The sequence below is a fragment of the Lethenteron reissneri genome, chromosome 57, assembly GCF_015708825.2.
Source record: "Lethenteron reissneri isolate LAM-NWPU_2019-01 chromosome 57, ASM1570882v1, whole genome shotgun sequence".
NCBI lineage: Eukaryota > Metazoa > Chordata > Hyperoartia > Petromyzontiformes > Petromyzontidae > Lethenteron > Lethenteron reissneri.
Window position 1 is genome coordinate 8,711,900 of NC_083835.1, and position 19,169 is coordinate 8,731,068.

Consider the following 19,169-nt stretch of genomic DNA (forward strand, 5'->3'; position numbering starts at 1 on the left):
AAACGGGTACCCGTACCCGGCCGGGTACGGGTAGCCGGGTATCGGGTAGGGTACGGGTATCGGGTACCCGGTTGCGACCTCTGCCTCAGAGGACATCTGAATCTGGCTTGGGGGGCCAAGCAGGGCCAGGGGGCCGGGGCTAACGACGCAGGCGAGCACGTGGCAACCACGTGGTGTCTCCCCGCGTCACACCACCCGCGTCGTCAGGGGCGGGGCTCAGCAGTGGAAAAAATAACACTGGTCAACAACAACAACAACAAAAATTCTGGCCTGGACTTTTGCAGCTGTTCTAGACTAATTTCAGGGTGCCGATTCCAAATCTGATCTCAGATTTGCTCTATCACATCTCATTTTTATGCTATCGGCAAACCCCATTTTCATTGATTTTACCCGAAATTAACTCTGTCACTTATGTTTGCAAGTTGTTGCGAGTCAGTGACTGCTTTAGTGTTAATATATGGTGCTGTATTTTTAGGATAGTATGTTTATAATATCATTTTACGTAGATATCCACATTTAATATTTTTCTTCTGCAGTTTTTATTGAAAATGCAATATTTGATATCTCAAAAACCTGATGTGATAGACAAAAACTGATGCCAGATTTGGAATCGGCACCCTAAAAAATTACCTAAAAAACCGTTGGAATACCTTATTCCAGAAAAATTGTGTTGACCAGTGAATTATCACCGAGCCGTGCCAGGCTGGCTCCGGCACGGCTCGGTTGTGCAATGGAAAGGAAGAAAACAAGAAAAAGTCGCCACCCAAGTTGGGTTTAGTGCCTCCGAACATTTAGGGCGACCCCCCCTCGGCCAGTGCAGGGCCACGCTGAAGTCGTGAACAGCGACGCGAGTTCGCACCGAAGTTTCGCCCTCACTGGCTCACTTCGAGGGCCCAGCCGCCCCAAAATCAACGGCGTCGTCCCCAGTTGGCAGGGCCGTTCGACGGTCCCCAAACAGCGCTGCAACTGCTGCCACTCTACGGGGTTCAAGGGTTAACGCACCCGGTCCATATTGCCGTGTGTGGCCCCCGCCCCCCACCCACCCACCCTCCTATCGTGGTGGGTTCCCTCCCACGTGAAGCCAAACACTTGCATTTGAGAAAGAAAAACAAACACATCATAATAATTTCACAAATTGGCCCAAACTTTCCAATGTAGGCAAGGACCCCAACAGCAAAACACGAGACACAGCGAGGATCTCTCACGCGAATGACCGTTACAACGTAATCTGTGAAACGACAAAACCTAAATTCAACTAAGTAATAAAAACCTTATTAAAGCTCTTTTCACCCTTTAGTGGCAAAGCCAGGCTGACAGTGGCCACTCTGCTTGGTGGGTGCAATAACCGCATTCCCCGGATCGTTAAGAAACACTTTGCCTGCCCACCGCCCCATCCTTGGCTTGTGAATAAAAATAATAATTGACGAGTAAGAATCAGGTGTCGGAGCTGTGGGTCCCCCTAGCTCGTTCTGAAGACGCACGCCGCTGTTGTTGATCGCGTCCCAGCGACTTCCACGGCACCTTCGACGCCGCGGGGGGGTGGGGGCGAAGCAGACTCGGGCCATCATCACCTCTCTCCGGGGACGATAAAAACGAGCACCACTTTTGTGGGGGAGTCAATCGGTCGGTGGTACTTTTGGCGGACACCCCCCCCCCCCCCCTCCGCTTTACAACTAGGCAGTGGCCGCGACGATGAAGATGACGATCGTTGATGACGACGGAGATGAACGGGGCAGGCAGCGATAAGCGAATACTACATTCATTTGCCAGTCGCACGGCGGGCCAAAGGGTGACGTCGCCCTCCTCTGCGGTAAAGATTTCCTCCGAAAATAAAGCTTCCCGATCTACGCTACGGACAGCGGCAAAGCTGCTCACTGTGTGCGGGGATTTTCTTGGGAAAGAAACCTGTCAACGCGCCACGATCTCGCTGTGCCAAGCAGCGGCTAAAAGATTCCGCCGTAGATCTCAGGGCAATCGTTTCACGGACCGTAAATTCCGCTGGGACAGCCGATGTGGGCGGCGAGAGAGAGAGAGGAAAGAAAGGGGGAAAAAATTTGAAATAAATTCCCCGCCCTAAGAATGTTCATTGCGTGTGTACGCAAGAGTGGGGGTGCGGGGGAGTGGTGGCGCAGCGGTTTTGCGCGCTGCGATACGAACCCACCGACCCAAGTTTTCAATTCCCGCTCACGGCCACCGACGGTGATTATATCTGAACCGGTCGTGGTCCTCCCCTCGGTCGACTCAGCCTCAAATGAGTACGGTGGGATGTGTGAGCATCGCCACTGGGGAGACAAAGGCGGTCGGGCGTGGTTCTGTACGCCCCGCCCCCTCGTGTGCCACAGTGCCGGCCTGCTGCTCCTTGCTGACGGCACTTGCCCCAACAGTCTGTTAAGGCTACACGGGGGATCTTTGTCTTGCTTGTGTGTGCACGGTGAATGATTCCGTCCACCGCCACGTTTTGCTACATTCACCGTCCGATTCGGTCGGCGTTCCCGTCCGCACTTGCCAGCCACACCGACCCAGGGCTTTTCCTGCCACCTCGTGCTGGACCGTCTGTCGCAGACGCACCGTCCTAACTTCTTCAGTTTCACAAATCACTCTGCCTCCCCTCCCCCTCTCCTCGGCATGTCCTTCGCTGGAAGCCTCAAGCGGTCCATTCCTCCCCCACGCATCGCAATCCATCCGTTCCGAGCAGCGGACGAATCCATTTCCGACTCGGTCAAGCGACGGACAGATCGGTTCCAAATCGACGCTCCGATTCCAATTCGACACTTCCGATTCGAAATCTACTGATCGTTTCCAAATCGACGCGCAGATTCAATATCGACGGCCTCATTCCAAATCCACAGACGGATTCCAACATCCGGCGACAAAATTGCCAATCGACACGACAGACCACACATCGTTCTGAAACCGACATATCGACAACAAAAAAAAAACGGCCAAATCGACAGAAAGAAACCTCCACGGCCAACCCCTCATCAGCAGGACGCGTTCGACTCGGGCAGGCACCTCTGGAAAATCCTGTTGATCTTCACCTGCAACATGCGGTCCCCCCGACGCTTGCCCTCCCCCTCGACCTCGCCCCCGACCTTTCCTTGACCTCCGCCGCCCTTCCCATCCGACGCCGCCGCTGCCGATACGGCCCTCTTCCTGCCGGGGCTGCCCTTCGCTCCCCGCGCGTCTCCGGCGGCCTCCTTGGGCCGACGTCTCCTCGACCCGCCGGTCGACCTCCGACTCCGTCCGCCGCCGGAAGCCGCCGCCGCCGCCCCCGTTGCCGCGAGGTGGCAGGAGCGTTGGCGCCGTAAGTCGTACGCGGAGGCCGAGCCGGCGCTGCGGTCGACCGCTTTGGCCTCCGAGTTGAGCTGCCGCTGGAGGCGCCGAGCAAGGCAGCGGTCCCGGTCCTCCTGGAGCGCCAGCCGCTCCTCCTCCTCCTCGTCCTGCCGCCTCGCTAAGGCGACGGCGGCGGCGGTGTCGGCGTCGTAGTCATCAACGTTCGCCGCCACCGCCGCCGCCAACTCCTCCTGCCGGGCCGAGGGGGGCGAGCCGGGAGCCGCGGCCGCCGCCGTGAAGGTGGCGGCGGGCACCGGGGAGACCAATTGGCGAGGCCGCTTTCCCGCCGGCACCCGCTTGGTCAGAAAGACGTTGTCTTCCGAGTCGTCGTCGTCCGGCGGGCGACCGCCGCCACCGTTTGTCTTTCTTGCCGACGACGGCGGCGGCGGCGAGGAGGAGGGGAGGTGCCGCTTGGCTCCAGAGGCGTCGCGCGTCGTCGCGCGGATTCCCGGCGCTCCCCGCTCGCCTCTTCCTCCGCCACCGTCGCTTTTAGTCGCGGAGGATCCGCTCGGCGCCATGGGCCAGCGGAACAGCGAGGGCGGCAGCTCCAGCTCCAAGTCTTCAACATCCGCGACGGCAACGCCGCCATCGTCAATGACATAGACAGCATCTGCATCTTCGCCGGTGTTATCATCGTGGTTGTTGTCGCCGTGGTGACCGTTGTCGGCACCGTCATCGCCGCGGGCAACCGCCTCCCGCTCCTCCGCAATGCGACGCCACCTGGACCACAGGACCTGCTCCTCGTAACAACCGTCACCTCCACCTCCTCCTCCACCTCCTCCACCTCCTCCACCTCCTCCTCCTCCTCCACCTCCTCCACCACCACCTCCGTCACCGTCGTCGTCCGCTCGCCGCCCTCGGCGCGACGACCTCCAGGCTCCCTCCGCCAGCGCCCGGCACGGCCTGCGCCCCTTTGCCCGCCCCGCGCTCGCGACCAGCTCCACCACCGGCACCTCCGCTCGCAGCGAGGACGACGAGGAGGAGGTGGACGACGAGGCGGTTACGGTGGCGGTGGTGGGCTTGATGGGCGTCGCCTTGACGAGGGCGGGGGAGAGGACGCGCCCGTCCGGGAGCTGCTTGGGCGGCGTGCGGGGGCAGCTCACGATGGGCTTGAAGTGGTTCAGCTCCTGCGTGATGCTGTCGCCCCCGCTGCTCGCGCCGCCGTCCCTGCTGCTGTTGCTGCTGTTGCTGTTGCTGCTGTTGCTGCTGTTGCTGCGGTGCGGGAGGAGCTGTGGCTGCTGTGTCCGGCACTCTCTGCTGTTGCTGCTGATGCTGCTGTTGTTGTTGTTGCTGCTGTTGCTACACAAAAGTTCCTGCTGCTGCTGCTGTGGCCGCCGTTGCCGAGCGCTGCCCTCGCTGCTGCTGCTCCTGCTGTTGCTGCTGCTGGTGCACAGGAGGTTCTGCTGCTGCTGCTGCCGAGTACTGCCCTCCCTGCTGTCGTCGCTGCTGCGAGCGCTACCGTGGGGGAGCTGGTGAAGCTGCTGGTGGTGGTGGTGGCGAGTGTCGTCCTCCCACCTCCCCCCGCTGCTGCTGGCGGAGGTGGTGGTGGTGCTGGTGGCCGCGCTGGTGCCTGGCTGCAGCGACAGTCCGGTTCTGCGGTGGTGCACGGGCGGCGATGGAGACGTTGGTAGTGTCCGGACGGGAGAGAGGAACCTGCGGGAGACAGAGCGACGACGGGGGTGGGGGAGACGGTGACGACGATGTCATTGGGTGCCGCAGTGGCTAGGAGATGTGACATCGCTCTCAGTCGTCCCCTCTCTGTCTAGATCTCCCTAAGTCGTCCTCTCTCTCTCCGAGTCAGCCTCTCTCTATCATTATGAGGGGCGCCGCAATGGCGAGATGTTAACTCCCTCGCCTGGTATGGAGGAGGTCGTGGGTTCAATCACGACCCTGACTCCTGCTGCTGTATAGGAGTCTGCGTGTCTCTTTCTCTCTCTCTCCACGCGTTCGCGTGGATTTTTCTCCGGGTCCTCCAGTTTTTCCCTTACACATTCAGAATCAACGTGTGTTTAGAGTATTTGGCCGCAATAAAGTTCCCCGTGATAAGCCCACTTCGTTAAAGCCGTCATTTGTGGCCAGGTGATTTTAAGAGATCATCGTGATGTCAACAATCTCACGGTATTATGACATTGATGTCAATGATGACGTCATTGAGACTATGATGACGTCATTGACATGTCAATACCATGACGATGATGTGATGACGCCATTGCCAAGATCATGTTTTTATCACTGCCAATATGATGATGATGATAATGTTGCCGTTTCCATTATCACCACAGCAATGGCAACATCGTCGTCATCGTCGTCGTCATCATCGTCAGCCACTGACCTCTCTATGCCCTTGGAGACGGATGTGGATTCCTGGACCGGGGTGCGTGGACTCAGAGTCTTCGAACGCGACCTCTGATTCATCAAGGACCACGATGACATCTGCACCGGCTTTTCCTCCTTCACAGGGGGCATGGGTAGTGGGGGGGGGGCGGCAGTCAGTATGCACGGATGGACGGAGCCCTGTCACAGTAATGTGGAATGTGTTACACGTGCGTGCGCGTGTGCCGGTGATTCCCGCGTGTGTGATATGTACGTATCAGCGACGCACGCGTGCGACACGCGTGCGTGCGTGCATGCGTGTGACCGCGTGCGTGCGTGTCATGTACGTATCAGCGACACCCGCGTACGACACGCATGCATGCGTGCATGCGTATGACCGCGTGCGTGCATGCGTGTCATGTACGTATCAGCGACACCCGCGTACGACACGCATGCGTGCGTGTGTGCGTGTGACCGCGTGCGTGCATGCGTGTCATGTACGTATCAGCGACACCCGCGTACGACAAGCATGCCTGCGTGTGTGCGTGTGACCGCGTGCGTGCGTGTCATGTACGTATCAGCGACACCCGCGTACGACACGCATGCGTGCGTGCGTGTGACCGCGTGCGTGCGTGCGTGTCATGTACGTATCAGCGACACCCGCGTACGACACGCATGCATGCGTGCATGCGTATGACCGCGTGCGTGCATGCGTGTCATGTACGTATCAGCGACACCCGCGTACGACACGCATGCGTGCGTGTGTGCGTGTGACCGCGTGCGTGCATGCGTGTCATGTACGTATCAGCGACACCCGCGTACGACAAGCATGCCTGCGTGTGTGCGTGTGACCGCGTGCGTGCGTGCGTGCATGTCATGTACGTATCAGCGACACCCGCGTACGACACGCATGCGAGCGTGCGTGCGACCGCGTGCGTGCATGCGTGTCATGTACGTATCAGTGACACCCGCGTACGACACGCATGCCTGCGTGCGTGCGTGTGACCGCGTGCGTGCATGCGTGTCATGTACGTATCAGCGACACCCGCGTACGACACGCATGCCTGCGTGCATGCGTGTGACCGCGTGCGTGCGTGTCATGTACGTATCAGCGACACCCGCGTACGACACGCATGCCTGCGTGCGTGCGTGTGACCGCGTGCGTGCGTGCGTGTCATGTACGTATCAGCGACACCCGCGTACGACACGCATGCGAGCGTGCGTGCGTGTGACCGCGTGCGTGCGTGTCATGTACGTATCAGCGACACCCGCGTACGACACGCATGCGTGCGTGCATGCGTGTGACGGCGTGCATGCGTGTCATGTACGCATCAGCGACACCCGCGTACGACACGCATGCGAGCGCGCGTGCGACCGCGTGCGTGCATGCGTGTCATGTACGTATCAGTGACACCCGCGTACGACACGCATGCCTGCGTGCGTGCGTGTGACCGCGTGCGTGCATGCGTGTCATGTACGTATCTGCGACACCCGCGTACGACACACATGCGTGCGTGTGTGCGTGTGACCGCGTGCGTGCATGCGTGTCATGTACGTATCAGCGACACCCGCGTACGACACGCATGCCTGCGTGTGTGCGTGTGACCGCGTGCGTGCGTGCCATGTACGTATCAGCGATACCCGCGTACGACACGCATGCGAGCGTGCGTGCGTGTGACCGCGTGCGTGCGTGCGTGTCATGTACGTATCAGCGACACCCGCGTACGACACGCATGCGTGCGTGCGTGCGTGTGACGGCGTGTGTGCGTCTCACCTTGGCGAGGCTGAGCCTGCGAGCCAACTCGCTGTCCATGGCCTCCTGCTGCGCACGGGCCGCCAGCTCCTGCTGCTGCTCATCCTCCATCAGCTGGGCAATGAGGCGCTCCGACAGACGCCGCTCCTCCTCATCCTGGGCCAGCCGCTCCGCTTGCAGCTGCAGCCGGGAGGCAGGCGGAGGGGGGTGGGGGGGTGGGGGGTGGGGGGAGGGGGGGTGGGGGGGTTGGTAGCCACATGATCGTTTTACACGCTTTCTATTAACTCACTCTGTCTGTTGTTGTTGTTGTCGTATCCTCAAATCTTGTAACGCAATTTTAACTCACTTCCCAATGTGGTATCGACTGCAAACTTAGTATACTTATGTCATACTGATGACAATACTACATTCTATCATTAAAAATAAAAAATAAAAATTCGTAAGCAATCTTTTTTACGTGTTATGTTTCGGCTTGGGTCTAATTGTCCACGCTCAACTGACGTTGGCTGTAAATCACTACGGCCCCTTACGTTGTGGCAAGCTTCGGGGCCACTTCCTGGAGTCGTGGAGTTCTACCATTACCAGTACGGTACATTCATTAAACATGTTTTAAAAAAAGAATGTTTAAATATTACTTATTCTGTACGCGTTTCATTGCCACCGTGCCCTGTGATCGCCAACACACAGGCGGGGTGCGTCGGTTGAGTCTGGAGAGTTTTTTTAAGAATCGGTTGTATCTTCTTGGTTCTTTCGGTAAAGTTACGTGACTTCACCGAAAGAACCAAGAAGATGAATCCCTGCAGTCACGAAAGCTTTCAATCGAAATCGGTTGTAGGCGGTGTTCTGTAATCGTTGACGCGCGGGGGGGGGCGCTGTGCAGACGTGTGCTGTTCATGTCGCCGTGGGGTTTACACAACAAAGGCTCATTTCTAACAGCGTGCTTCAGCCGCACCGAACCTCACAAAAATAATATTCAGGGCCCACCTTGCCTCCTCCCACCCTCAACCAGTATATATACAAATACGGTTTTTTCTCGGAATTTCTCTCACTTGATACAGCAATCGTGCTGTGACTGTTCCACCTGAAGACGGAAGCTTGTGTTGCCTCCGAAACGTCGTGATTTTATTTTATTTTTATTTTACTTTTATTAATTTGAATTTTTTACCTACGTGACTTTACCGAAAAAACCTAAGAATATGGGTTTTGAAGAGTCGTTTGTACGGTAGAACCTCGGAGATCGAACGCACCAGAACTCGAACAAATCGGCGCTCGAACGATATTTCCGAACATTTTTTGCCCCGGAAACCAAACGAAATTCGGAGGTCGAACGGCCAATCGCAACTTGAAATAACCTGTACGCCTGAGACGCGTATGGCCAGCGTGCATGACGCTTGCCCAAAGGTTTTTACCATATGAGAGGCTCAGTTAACACGTAGCTCTCACCCAGTGCAGACCCGCAAACCATCGTCCCTTAACTTTTCAGTAATTTCCTTTATTTTAGTGTTTTTTTTGGTGTTCATCCATACGCAAGTTTCTTGTTTTTTTTGTATGATTCTTAGCATGTAATTACTGCAAACTTCGTGTAAAAATGCTTTATAATGAGAGATTTCTTTTGTCTGGAACCAATTCATGTCATTTACATGAATTCTTATGGGGAAGATTAATTCGGTGTTCGAACAAATCGGTGTTCGAACGGCCTTCCGGAACGAATTAAGCTCAATCTCCGGAGTACCACTGTACTTGGTTACTTAATAATATTATCCAATAATATTATAAGTCTTACTTTGTGCAAAGTGTTACTTTGTGAAAAGTATTACTTTGCACAAGAAGGCATATTCATTACATTCCAAATCTTGTTAAGATTCTTTGTATTCCCGATCGAGTTATTGTCCATCTTTCTGTCGTCGTTAAAACACGCTTTAAAAGTCCGCATTGATGCCCTATAATATTGAGGCAATTGCATTGGACGTGTGTGTGGTATGCGAGGTAGAAATGTGGGTGTGTGGTACAGGAGTGTGTGTGTGTGGTACGAGTGTGTGTGTGTGTGTGTGCGTGATACGTGTGTGTGTGGTACGTGTGTGTGTGTGTTACGTGTGTGGTACGTGTGTGTGTGGTACGTGTGTGTGGTACAAGTGTGTGTGGTGTGTGTGGTGCACATGGTAGGTGTGTGCGTGTGGTACGTGTGTGTGTGTGTGTAGTGCACGTGGTACGTGTGTGTGTGTGTGGTACGTGTAGTACGTGTGTGTGTGGTACGAGGGTGTGTGTGTGTGATACGAGGGTGTGTGTGTGTGGTATGTGTGTGTAGTGCACGTGGTACGTGTGTGTGGTACGTGTGGTATGTGTTTGTGTGTGGTATGAGTGGTACTTGTGTGTGTTGTTACGAGTAGTACGTGTGGTACGAGTGCGTGGTACATGTAGTACGAGTGTGTGGTACATGTAGTACGAGTGTGTGGTACATGTAGTACGAGTGTGTGTGGTACACGTGGTACGTGTGTGTGGTACGTGTGTGTGACAGGAGTGTGTGTGGTACGTGTGTATGGTACGTGTGGTAGAAGTGGTACGTGTGTGTGGTACGTGTGTGTGACACGAGTGTGTGGTACGAGTGGTACGTGTGTGGTACGTGTGTATGGTACGTGTGGTAGGAGTGTGTGTGTAGTACGTGTGGTAGGAGTGTGTGGTACGTGTGTGGTACGTGTGTGCGGTACGTGTGGTAGGAGTGTGTGTGTGTGGTACGTGTGTGTGGTACGTGTGGTAGGAGTGTGTGTGGTACGTGTGTGTTGTACGTGTGTGCGGTACGTTCTGGTAGGAGTGTGTGTGGTACGTGTGTGCTGTATGAGTGGTACGTGTGTGTGGTACGTGTGTGGTACGTGTGTGTGGTACGTGTGTGTGGTACGTGTGTGTGGTACGTGTGTGTGGCAGGAGTGTGTGCGGTACGTGTGGTAGGAGTGTGTGGTACGTGTGTATGGTACGTGTGTGTGGTACGTGTGTGTGGTACGTGTGTGTGGTAGGAGTGTGTGATACGTGTGTGTGGTACGTGTGTGTGGTACGTGTGTGTGGTACGAGTGTGTGGTACGTGTGTGCGGTACGTGTGTGTGTGTGGTACGTGTGTGTGGTACGTGTGGTAGGAGTGTGTGTGTGTGGTACGTGTGTGTGGTACGTGTGGTAGGAGTGTGTGTGTGGTACGTGTGTGTGGTACGAGTGCGTGGTACGAGTGTGTCTGTGTGGTACGTGTGTGTGGTACGTGTGTGTGGTACGAGTGTGTGGTAGGAGTGTGTGTGGTACTTGTGTGTGGTACGTGTGTGCGGTACGTGTGGTAGGAGTGTGTGTGTGGTGCGCGTGTGTGTGGTACGTGTGTGTGGTACGAGTGTGTGGTACGAGTGTGTGGTACGAGTGTGTGGTAGGAGTGTGTGTGGTACTTGTGTGTGTGGTACATGTGTGTGGTACGCGTGTGTGTGGTACGTGTGTGTGGTACGAGTGTGTGGTACGAGTGTGTGGCAGGAGTGTGTGTGGTACGTGTGATAGGAGTGTGTGTGGTACGTGTGTGTGGTACGTGTGTGTGGTACGAGTGTATGGTACGTGTGTGTGTGGTACGTGTGTGTGGTACGTGTGTGTGGTACATGTGTGTGGTACGAGTGTGTGGTACGAGTGTGTGGTACGAGTGTGTGGTACGTGTGTATGTGTGTGTGGTACGTGTGTGTGGTACGAGTGTGTGTGGTACGTGTGTGTGGTACGAGTGTGTGTGGTACGAGTGTGTGGTACGTGTGTATGGTACGTGTGTGTGTGTGTGGTACGAGTGTGTGTGGTACGTGTGTGTGGTACGTGTGTGTGGTACGTGTGTGTGTGTGGTACGTGTGTGTGGTACGTGTGTGTGGTACGAGTGTGTGGTACGTGTGTGGTACGAGTGTGTGGTACGAGTGTGTGTGGTATGAGTGTGTGGTACGTGCGTGTGGTACGTGTGGTAGGAGTGTGTGGTACGTGTGTATGGTACGTGCGTGTGGTACGTGTGGTAGGAGTGTGTGGTACGTGTGTATGGTACGTGCGTGTGGTACGTGTGGTAGGAGTGTGTGGTACGAGTGTGTGGTACGAGTGTGTGGTACGTGTGTGTGGTACGAGTGTGTGGTACGAGTGTGTGGTACGTGTGTGTGGTACGTGCGTGTGGTAAGTGTGGTAGGAGTGTGTGTGGTAGTGTGGTAGGAGTGCGTGTGAGCTCACGTCTCCGCACCTTCTCGTACTGCTCTTGGTACTCGCGGCGCACCTCCCCGGGTCGGCTGACGAGCACGGGAGCTTGAAACAGGGGCCCTGGAGCAACGTGGAGACACCAACATCACCACCACCACCATCACCAATACCTCCACTACCACCACCACTACCACCACTACCACCATCACCACGACCTCCACTACCACCACCATCACCACTACTACCACCACCACAATCACCACTACCACTACCACCACTACCACCATCACCACGACCTCCACCATCACCACTACTACCACCACCACAATCACCACCACTACTACCACTACCACCATCACCACGACCTCCACCACTACCACTACCATCACCACCACTACCACCACTACCACCACCACCACTACCACCACTACCACCACCACTACCACTACCACCACCATCACCACCACAACCACCACCACTACCATCACCACAACCACTACCATCACCACCGTCACCACTATCTTCACCACCAGTCATCTCCACCACCATCGTCATCTCCACCACCGCCACCATCTCCACCACCGCCACCATCTCCACCACCGCCACCATCTCCACCACCGCCACCATCTCCACCACCGTCATCATCTCCACCACCATCGTCATCTCCACCACCATCGTCATCTCCACCACCCTCACCATCACCGCCATCATCTCCACCGCTGCCATCAACTCTCCCACCGCCAGATCAAGACACCAGGCCCCGTAGCATCATGTCCACAATCACCACCGCGGCCATCATCTCAACAACAACCACCAGCACCAGATCAGATTCAGACACCAAAAGATCAGACCACCTGTAATATCATCACCACCACCACCAACCATCACCACTACAACCACAACATCAGATCAAGACACCAGGAGATCAGGAGGCCCCATACCATTATAATCTCCAAAAGACAAAGATCCCCCATATAGCCTTAACAGGCTACGGGGGGCAAGTGCTGTTAGCGAGCCAAGTCGCTTCTGAACAGGTCCCTGCGGGGTGGGCTGGTAGGAAGGAATAACCAAAGAATATAAACATAATGTATTATTACACTTGTTTAGCCAGGAAAGCCCCACTGAGTCTAAAGGTTTTTGTAGGGTCCTGCCAAGTGTTTGCAGTAGGGGGCGATGTTGCTACACCGAATCGGATGATACGAAGGGAGAGTGTGAGGCCTAATTCTAAGCTTTAGGCCTAGCTGTAGGCGTTAGGCCGCTGTGAGTTAATTTGTAATTTAAATGTTTTAATTATTTATGTAAAAGCTTAAAATGTAAATGTTTCTATTTAAAAACATCAGGGAATGTAACATTGTAAAACATTAACTCCCTTTCACACACGCGGGGGTACGATACGAAGGGAGAGGTTGAGGCCTAGTTCTAGGCTTTAGGCCTAGCTGTAGGCTTTAGACCGCCGTGAGTTAATTTTAAGATTAAATGTTTTTATTATTTATGTAAAAGCTTTAAATTTAAATGTTTCTACTTAAAAGCATCAGGGAATGTAACATTGTTAAACATTAACTCCCTTGCACACACGCGGGGGTACGATACGAAGGGAGAGTGATAGGCGTAGTTCGAGGCTTTAGGCCTAGCTGTAGGCTTTAGGGCGCTGTGAGTAAAATTGGAATTTAAAAGTTGTAATTAAAAGCTATCTCAGGGAATTATAAGGGAATGTTACACTTGTTTGGCCAGGAAAGCCTCGTTAATTTAAATGTTTTAATTAAAAGCTATCTGAGGGAATTATAAGGGAATGTTACACTTGTTTAGCCAGGAAAGCGTCACTGAGTCTAAAGGTTTTTGTAGGGTCATGCCAAGTGTTTGCAGTAGGGTCCTGCCAAGTGTTTGCAGTAGGGGGCGATGTTGCTACACGGACGGACGATATAATCTATTGTTGGCTGGTCCACTTCGTTCCTACCAGTAAAAAGAGCTACATAGCTCAGTGGGCCTTACTTGATAAAATAAAACGTCGGTTATAGTTTAGAACTCAGGTTGCTGTGTTCGTAGCGCAACGCGCTAATCACTGAGCCACCGCTTGCCATACCACCACCACATCCACCAGCAAAAAAGACCAAGAACACCAGAAGATCAAGATGCCCCGTACCATCATCACCACCATTCCCAGTAACAGCACCAGCACTACTACTACCACCACCACGTCCAGCACCAGATCAGATCAAGGACACCAGGAGAACATCATTATCACCAACACTACCAGCAGCAGTAACAGCACATTCATCACCACATCCATCATCAGATCAAATCAAGACTCCAGATCAGGAGGCCCCTAGCATTTTCACCACCACCACCACCGCCAGTAACCACCACAACCACGTCCACCACATCAGATCAATGACACCAGATCAGGATGCCTGTACCATCGTCATCACCACTACAACCACAGCCACCCCCAGATCAGATCAATGACGCCAGATCAGGATGCCCCGTACCATCATCATCACCACCACCACGTCCACCATCAGATCAAATCAATGACACCAGATCTGGATGCATGTACAATCATCATCATCACCACCGCCACCACCACCACTACCACCACCAGACCAAACCAATGACACCAGATCAGCATGCCCCGTATCATCGTCATCACCACAACCACAACCACAGACACCACCAGATCAGATCAATGACACCAGATCAGGATGCCTGTACCATCGTCATCACCACCACCACAACCACAGCCACCACCAGATCAGATCAATGACACCAGATCAGGATGCCCCGTACCATCATCATCACCACCACAACCACGTCCACCACCAGACCAAACCAATGACACCAAATCAGCATTCCCCGTAACATCATCATCACCACCACCACAGCCACCACCAAACCAAACCAATGACACCAAATCAGCATTCCCCGTACCATCATCATCACCACAACCACCACGTCCACCACCAGACCAAACCAATGACACCAAATTAGCATGCCCTGTACCATCATCATCGTCATCACCACCACCACAACCACGTCCACCACCAGACCAAACCAATGACGCCAGATGAGGGTGTCCCGTACCATCATCATCACCTCCTCCGCCATCACCACCACCGTCACCACCTGATCAGATCAATGACACCAGATCAGCATGCCCCGTACCATCATCACTACAACCACAACCACATCCACCACCAGACCAAACCAATGACACCAAATCAGCATGCCCCGTACCATCATCATCACCATCACCACCTCCGCCGTCACCACCACCAGACCAAACAAATGACACCAGATCAAGATGCCCGTACCATCATCATCATCACCACCACAACCACGTCCACCACCAGACCAAACCAATGACACCAGATCAGCATGCCCCCCGTATCATCATCATCACCACCACCACCACCACAACAACCACAGGCACCATCAGATCAATGACACCAGATCAGGATGCCTGTACCAGTCACCACCACCACCAGACCAAACCAATGACACCAAATCAGCATGCCCCGTACCATCATCATCATCACCACCACAACCACGTCCACCACCAGACCAAACCAATGACACCAAATAAGCATTCCCCGTAACATCATCATCACCACCACCACAGCCACCACCAAACCAAACCAATGACACCAAATTAGCATTCCCCGTACCATCACCACCACCACAACCACGTCCACCACCAGACCAAACCAATGACGCCAGATGAGGGTGTCCCGTACCATCATCATCACCTCCTCCGCCATCACCACCACCGTCACCACCTGATCAGATCAATGACACCAGATCAGCATGCCCCGTACCATCATCACTACAACCACAACCACATCCACCACCAGACCAAACCAATGACACCAAATCAGCATGCCCCGTACCATCATCATCACCATCACCACCTCCGCCGTCACCACCACCAGACCAAACAAATGACACCAGATCAGGATGCCCGTACCATCATCATCATCACCACCACAACCACGTCCACCACCAGACCAAACCAATGACACCAGATCAGCATGCCCCCCGTATCATCATCATCACCACCACCACAACAACCACAGGCACCATCAGATCAATGACACCAGATCAGGATGCCTGTACCAGTCACCACCACCACCAGACCAAACCAATGACACCAAATCAGCATGCCCCGTACCATCATCATCATCACCTCCGCCATCACCACCACCGTCACCACCACCACCACCATAACCACGTCCACCACCAGACCAAACCAATGACACCAAATCAGCATGCCTGTACCATCATCATCACCATCACCACCACCAGACCAAACCAATGACACCAAATCAGCATGCCTGTACCATCATCATCACCATCACCACCACCAGACCAAACCAATGACACCAAATCAGCATGCCTGTACCATCATCATCACCATCACCACCACCAGACCAAACCAATGATACCAAATCAGCATGCTCCGTACCATCATCATCACCACCACCACCACCATCATCATCACCATCACCACCACCAGACCAAACCAATGACTCCAAATCAGCATGCTCCGTACCATCATCATCACCACCACCACCACCACAACAACCACAGGCACCATCAGATCAATGACACCAGATCAGGATGCCTGTACCAGTCACCACCACCACAAGACCAAACCAATGACACCAAATCAGCATGCCCCGTACCATCATCATCATCACCACCACAACCACGTCCACCACCAGACCAAACCAATGACACCAAATAAGCATTCCCCGTAACATCATCATCACCACCACCACAGCCACCACCAAACCAAACCAATGACACCAAATTAGCATTCCCCGTACCATCACCACCACAAAAACCACGTCCACCACCAGACCAAACCAATGACGCCAGATGAGGGTGTCCCGTACCATCATCATCACCTCCTCCGCCATCACCACCACCGTCACCACCTGATCAGATCAATGACACCAGATCAGCATGCCCCGTACCATCATCACTACAACCACATCCACCACCAGACCAAACCAATGACACCAAATCAGCATGCCCCGTACCATCATCATCACCATCACCACCTCCGCCGTCACCACCACCAGACCAAACAAATGACACCAGATCAGGATGCCCGTACCATCATCATCATCACCACCACAACCACGTCCACCACCAGACCAAACCAATGACACCAGATCAGCATGCCCCCCGTATCATCATCATCACCACCACCACAACAACCACAGGCACCATCAGATCAATGACACCAGATCAGGATGCCTGTACCAGTCACCACCACCACCAGACCAAACCAATGACACCAAATCAGCATGCCCCGTACCATCATCATCATCACCTCCGCCATCACCACCACCGTCACCACCACCACCACCATAACCACGTCCACCACCAGACCAAACCAATGACACCAAATCAGCATGCCTGTACCATCATCATCACCATCACCACCACCAGACCAAACCAATGACACCAAATCAGCATGCCTGTACCATCATCATCACCATCACCACCACCAGACCAAACCAATGACACCAAATCAGCATGCCTGTACCATCATCATCACCATCACCACCACCAGACCAAACCAATGATACCAAATCAGCATGCTCCGTACCATCATCATCACCACCACCACCACCATCATCATCACCATCACCACCACCAGACCAAACCAATGACTCCAAATCAGCATGCTCCGTACCATCATCATCACCATCACCACCATCATCGTCACCATCACCACCACCAGACCAAACCAATGACACCAAATCAGCATGCCTGTACCATCATCATCACCACCACCACCACCAGACCAAACCAATGACACCAAATCAGCATGCTCCGTACCATCATCATCACCACCATCATCATCACCATCACCACCACCAGACCAAACCAATGTCACCAAATCAGCATGCTCCGTACCATCATCATCACCACCACCACCACCATCATCACCACCATCACCACCACCAGACCAAACCAATGACTCCAAATCAGCATGCTCCGTACCATCATCATCACCATCACCACCATCATCGTCACCATCACCACCACCAGACCAAACCAATGACACCAAATCAGCATGCCTGTACCATCATCATCACCACCACCACCACCAGACCAAACCAATGACACCAAATCAGCATGCTCCGTACCATCATCATCACCACCATCATCATCACCATCACCACCACCAGACCAAACCAATGTCACCAAATCAGCATGCTCCGTACCATCATCATCACCACCACCACCACCATCATCACCACCATCACCACCACCAGACCAAACCAATGACTCCAAATCAGCATGCTCCGTACCATCATCATCACCATCACCACCATCATCGTCACCATCACCACCACCAGACCAAACCAATGACACCAAATCAGCATGCCTGTACCATCATCATCACCACCACCACCACCAGACCAAACCAATGACACCAAATCAGCATGCTCCGTACCATCATCATCACCACCATCATCATCACCATCACCACCACCAGACCAAACCAATGACACCAAATCAGCATGCCCCGTACCATCATCATCACCACCTCCGCCATCACCACCACCACCGTCACCACCACCGTCACCACCACCACCGTCACCACGTTCCCGCATCCTCTTGAGGCACCGCTCTGGGTGCTGTGCCCGCAGTCTGCTCCACAGCTCCGCGTCCAGGAGGCCGCCCGGCTCGCGGGCCCTCCGCCGGGCCCAGCTGGAGACGCGGGCCCGGCACAGCGGGCAGCAGAGGGCCGCCTTCTCGACGCACTGCGCGAAGCAGGGAGCGCACAGCGAGTGTCCGCACGGCATCGTCACGGGCTCCACCAGGATGTCCAGACACACGGGACACATGCAACTTTCGAGAGGCAGCAGAGCCTCGCCTGCTGCTGCTGCTGCTGTTGCGGGGGGCTGCTGCTTGGGCCTCGTGGTCGTGGATCGGGCCGGTCGAGTTACACCCCGTCGCTGTTGATTTCTCTGTCGAGGTTGTTGTTGCTGTTGCTGCTGTTGTTGTTGTTGTTTTCGTCGCCATGTTGTTGGCGCCATCGCTGCCACGTGCTCACCACCTTCACCTCACCTCACCCCACTCGTAGACCTCCTCACCACCTCACCTCACCTCACCCCCCCCCCCCGTAGACCTCCTCACCACCTCACCCCCCCCCCGTAGACCTCCTCACCACCTCACCTCACCTCACCCCCCTCGTAGACCTCCTCACCACCTCACCTCACCTCACCCCCCTCGTAGACCTCCTCACCACCTCACCTCACCTCCCCCCCCTCGTAGACCTCCTCACCACCTCACCTCACCCCCCTCGTAGACCTCCTCACCACCTCACCCCCCTCGTAGACCTCCTCACCACCTCACCCCCTCGTAGACCTCCTCACCACCTCACCTCACCCCCTCGTAGACCTCCTCACCACCTCACCTCACCCCCCTCGTAGACCTCCTCACCACCTCACCTCACCTGACCCCCCTCGTAGACCTCCGAGCCCCCCTCCACCGAGCCCCCCTCCACCGAGCCCCCCTCCACCGAGCCCCCCTCACCACCCACCACCACGCGGCCCCCCCCTTACTTCCCTGT

At 54.6% G+C, this 19,169-nt stretch overlaps 1 protein-coding gene across 1 annotated transcript; it reads right to left on the bottom strand.

Annotated features, from left to right (window-relative positions):
* Nucleotides 1-1,062: 1,062 nt before the first annotated feature.
* Nucleotides 1,063-18,734, bottom strand: LOC133357230 (uncharacterized). The gene is made up of 8 exons (XM_061575059.1): nucleotides 18,126-18,734; nucleotides 16,471-16,512; nucleotides 14,657-14,698; nucleotides 11,622-11,698; nucleotides 7,421-7,579; nucleotides 5,666-5,784; nucleotides 4,160-4,986; nucleotides 1,063-4,108 (listed from the first exon to the last, which is right to left on the bottom strand). The coding sequence occupies exons 1-8, from the start codon at nucleotides 18,631-18,633 to the stop codon at nucleotides 2,982-2,984; spliced, it is 2,901 nt and encodes a 966-aa protein (XP_061431043.1). The 5' UTR covers nucleotides 18,634-18,734; the 3' UTR covers nucleotides 1,063-2,981.
* Between the last annotated feature and the right edge of the window lie 435 nt (nucleotides 18,735-19,169).

What these genes read in the sequence shown, in the direction of transcription:
- LOC133357230 (XM_061575059.1), bottom strand. Translation starts at nt 18,633, where the DNA reads ATGGCGCCAACAACATGGCGACGAAAACAACAACAACAACAGCAGCAA. An exon ending in CGGAGGAGGTGATGATGATG is followed by an intron (nt 14,699 to 16,470) that starts GTACGGGACACC and finishes TGATCTGATCAG; the next exon opens with GTGGTGACGGTGGTGGTGAT. An exon ending in CGGAGGAGGTGATGATGATG is followed by an intron (nt 11,699 to 14,656) that starts GTACGGGACACC and finishes ACGTTGCTCCAG; the next exon opens with GGCCCCTGTTTCAAGCTCCC.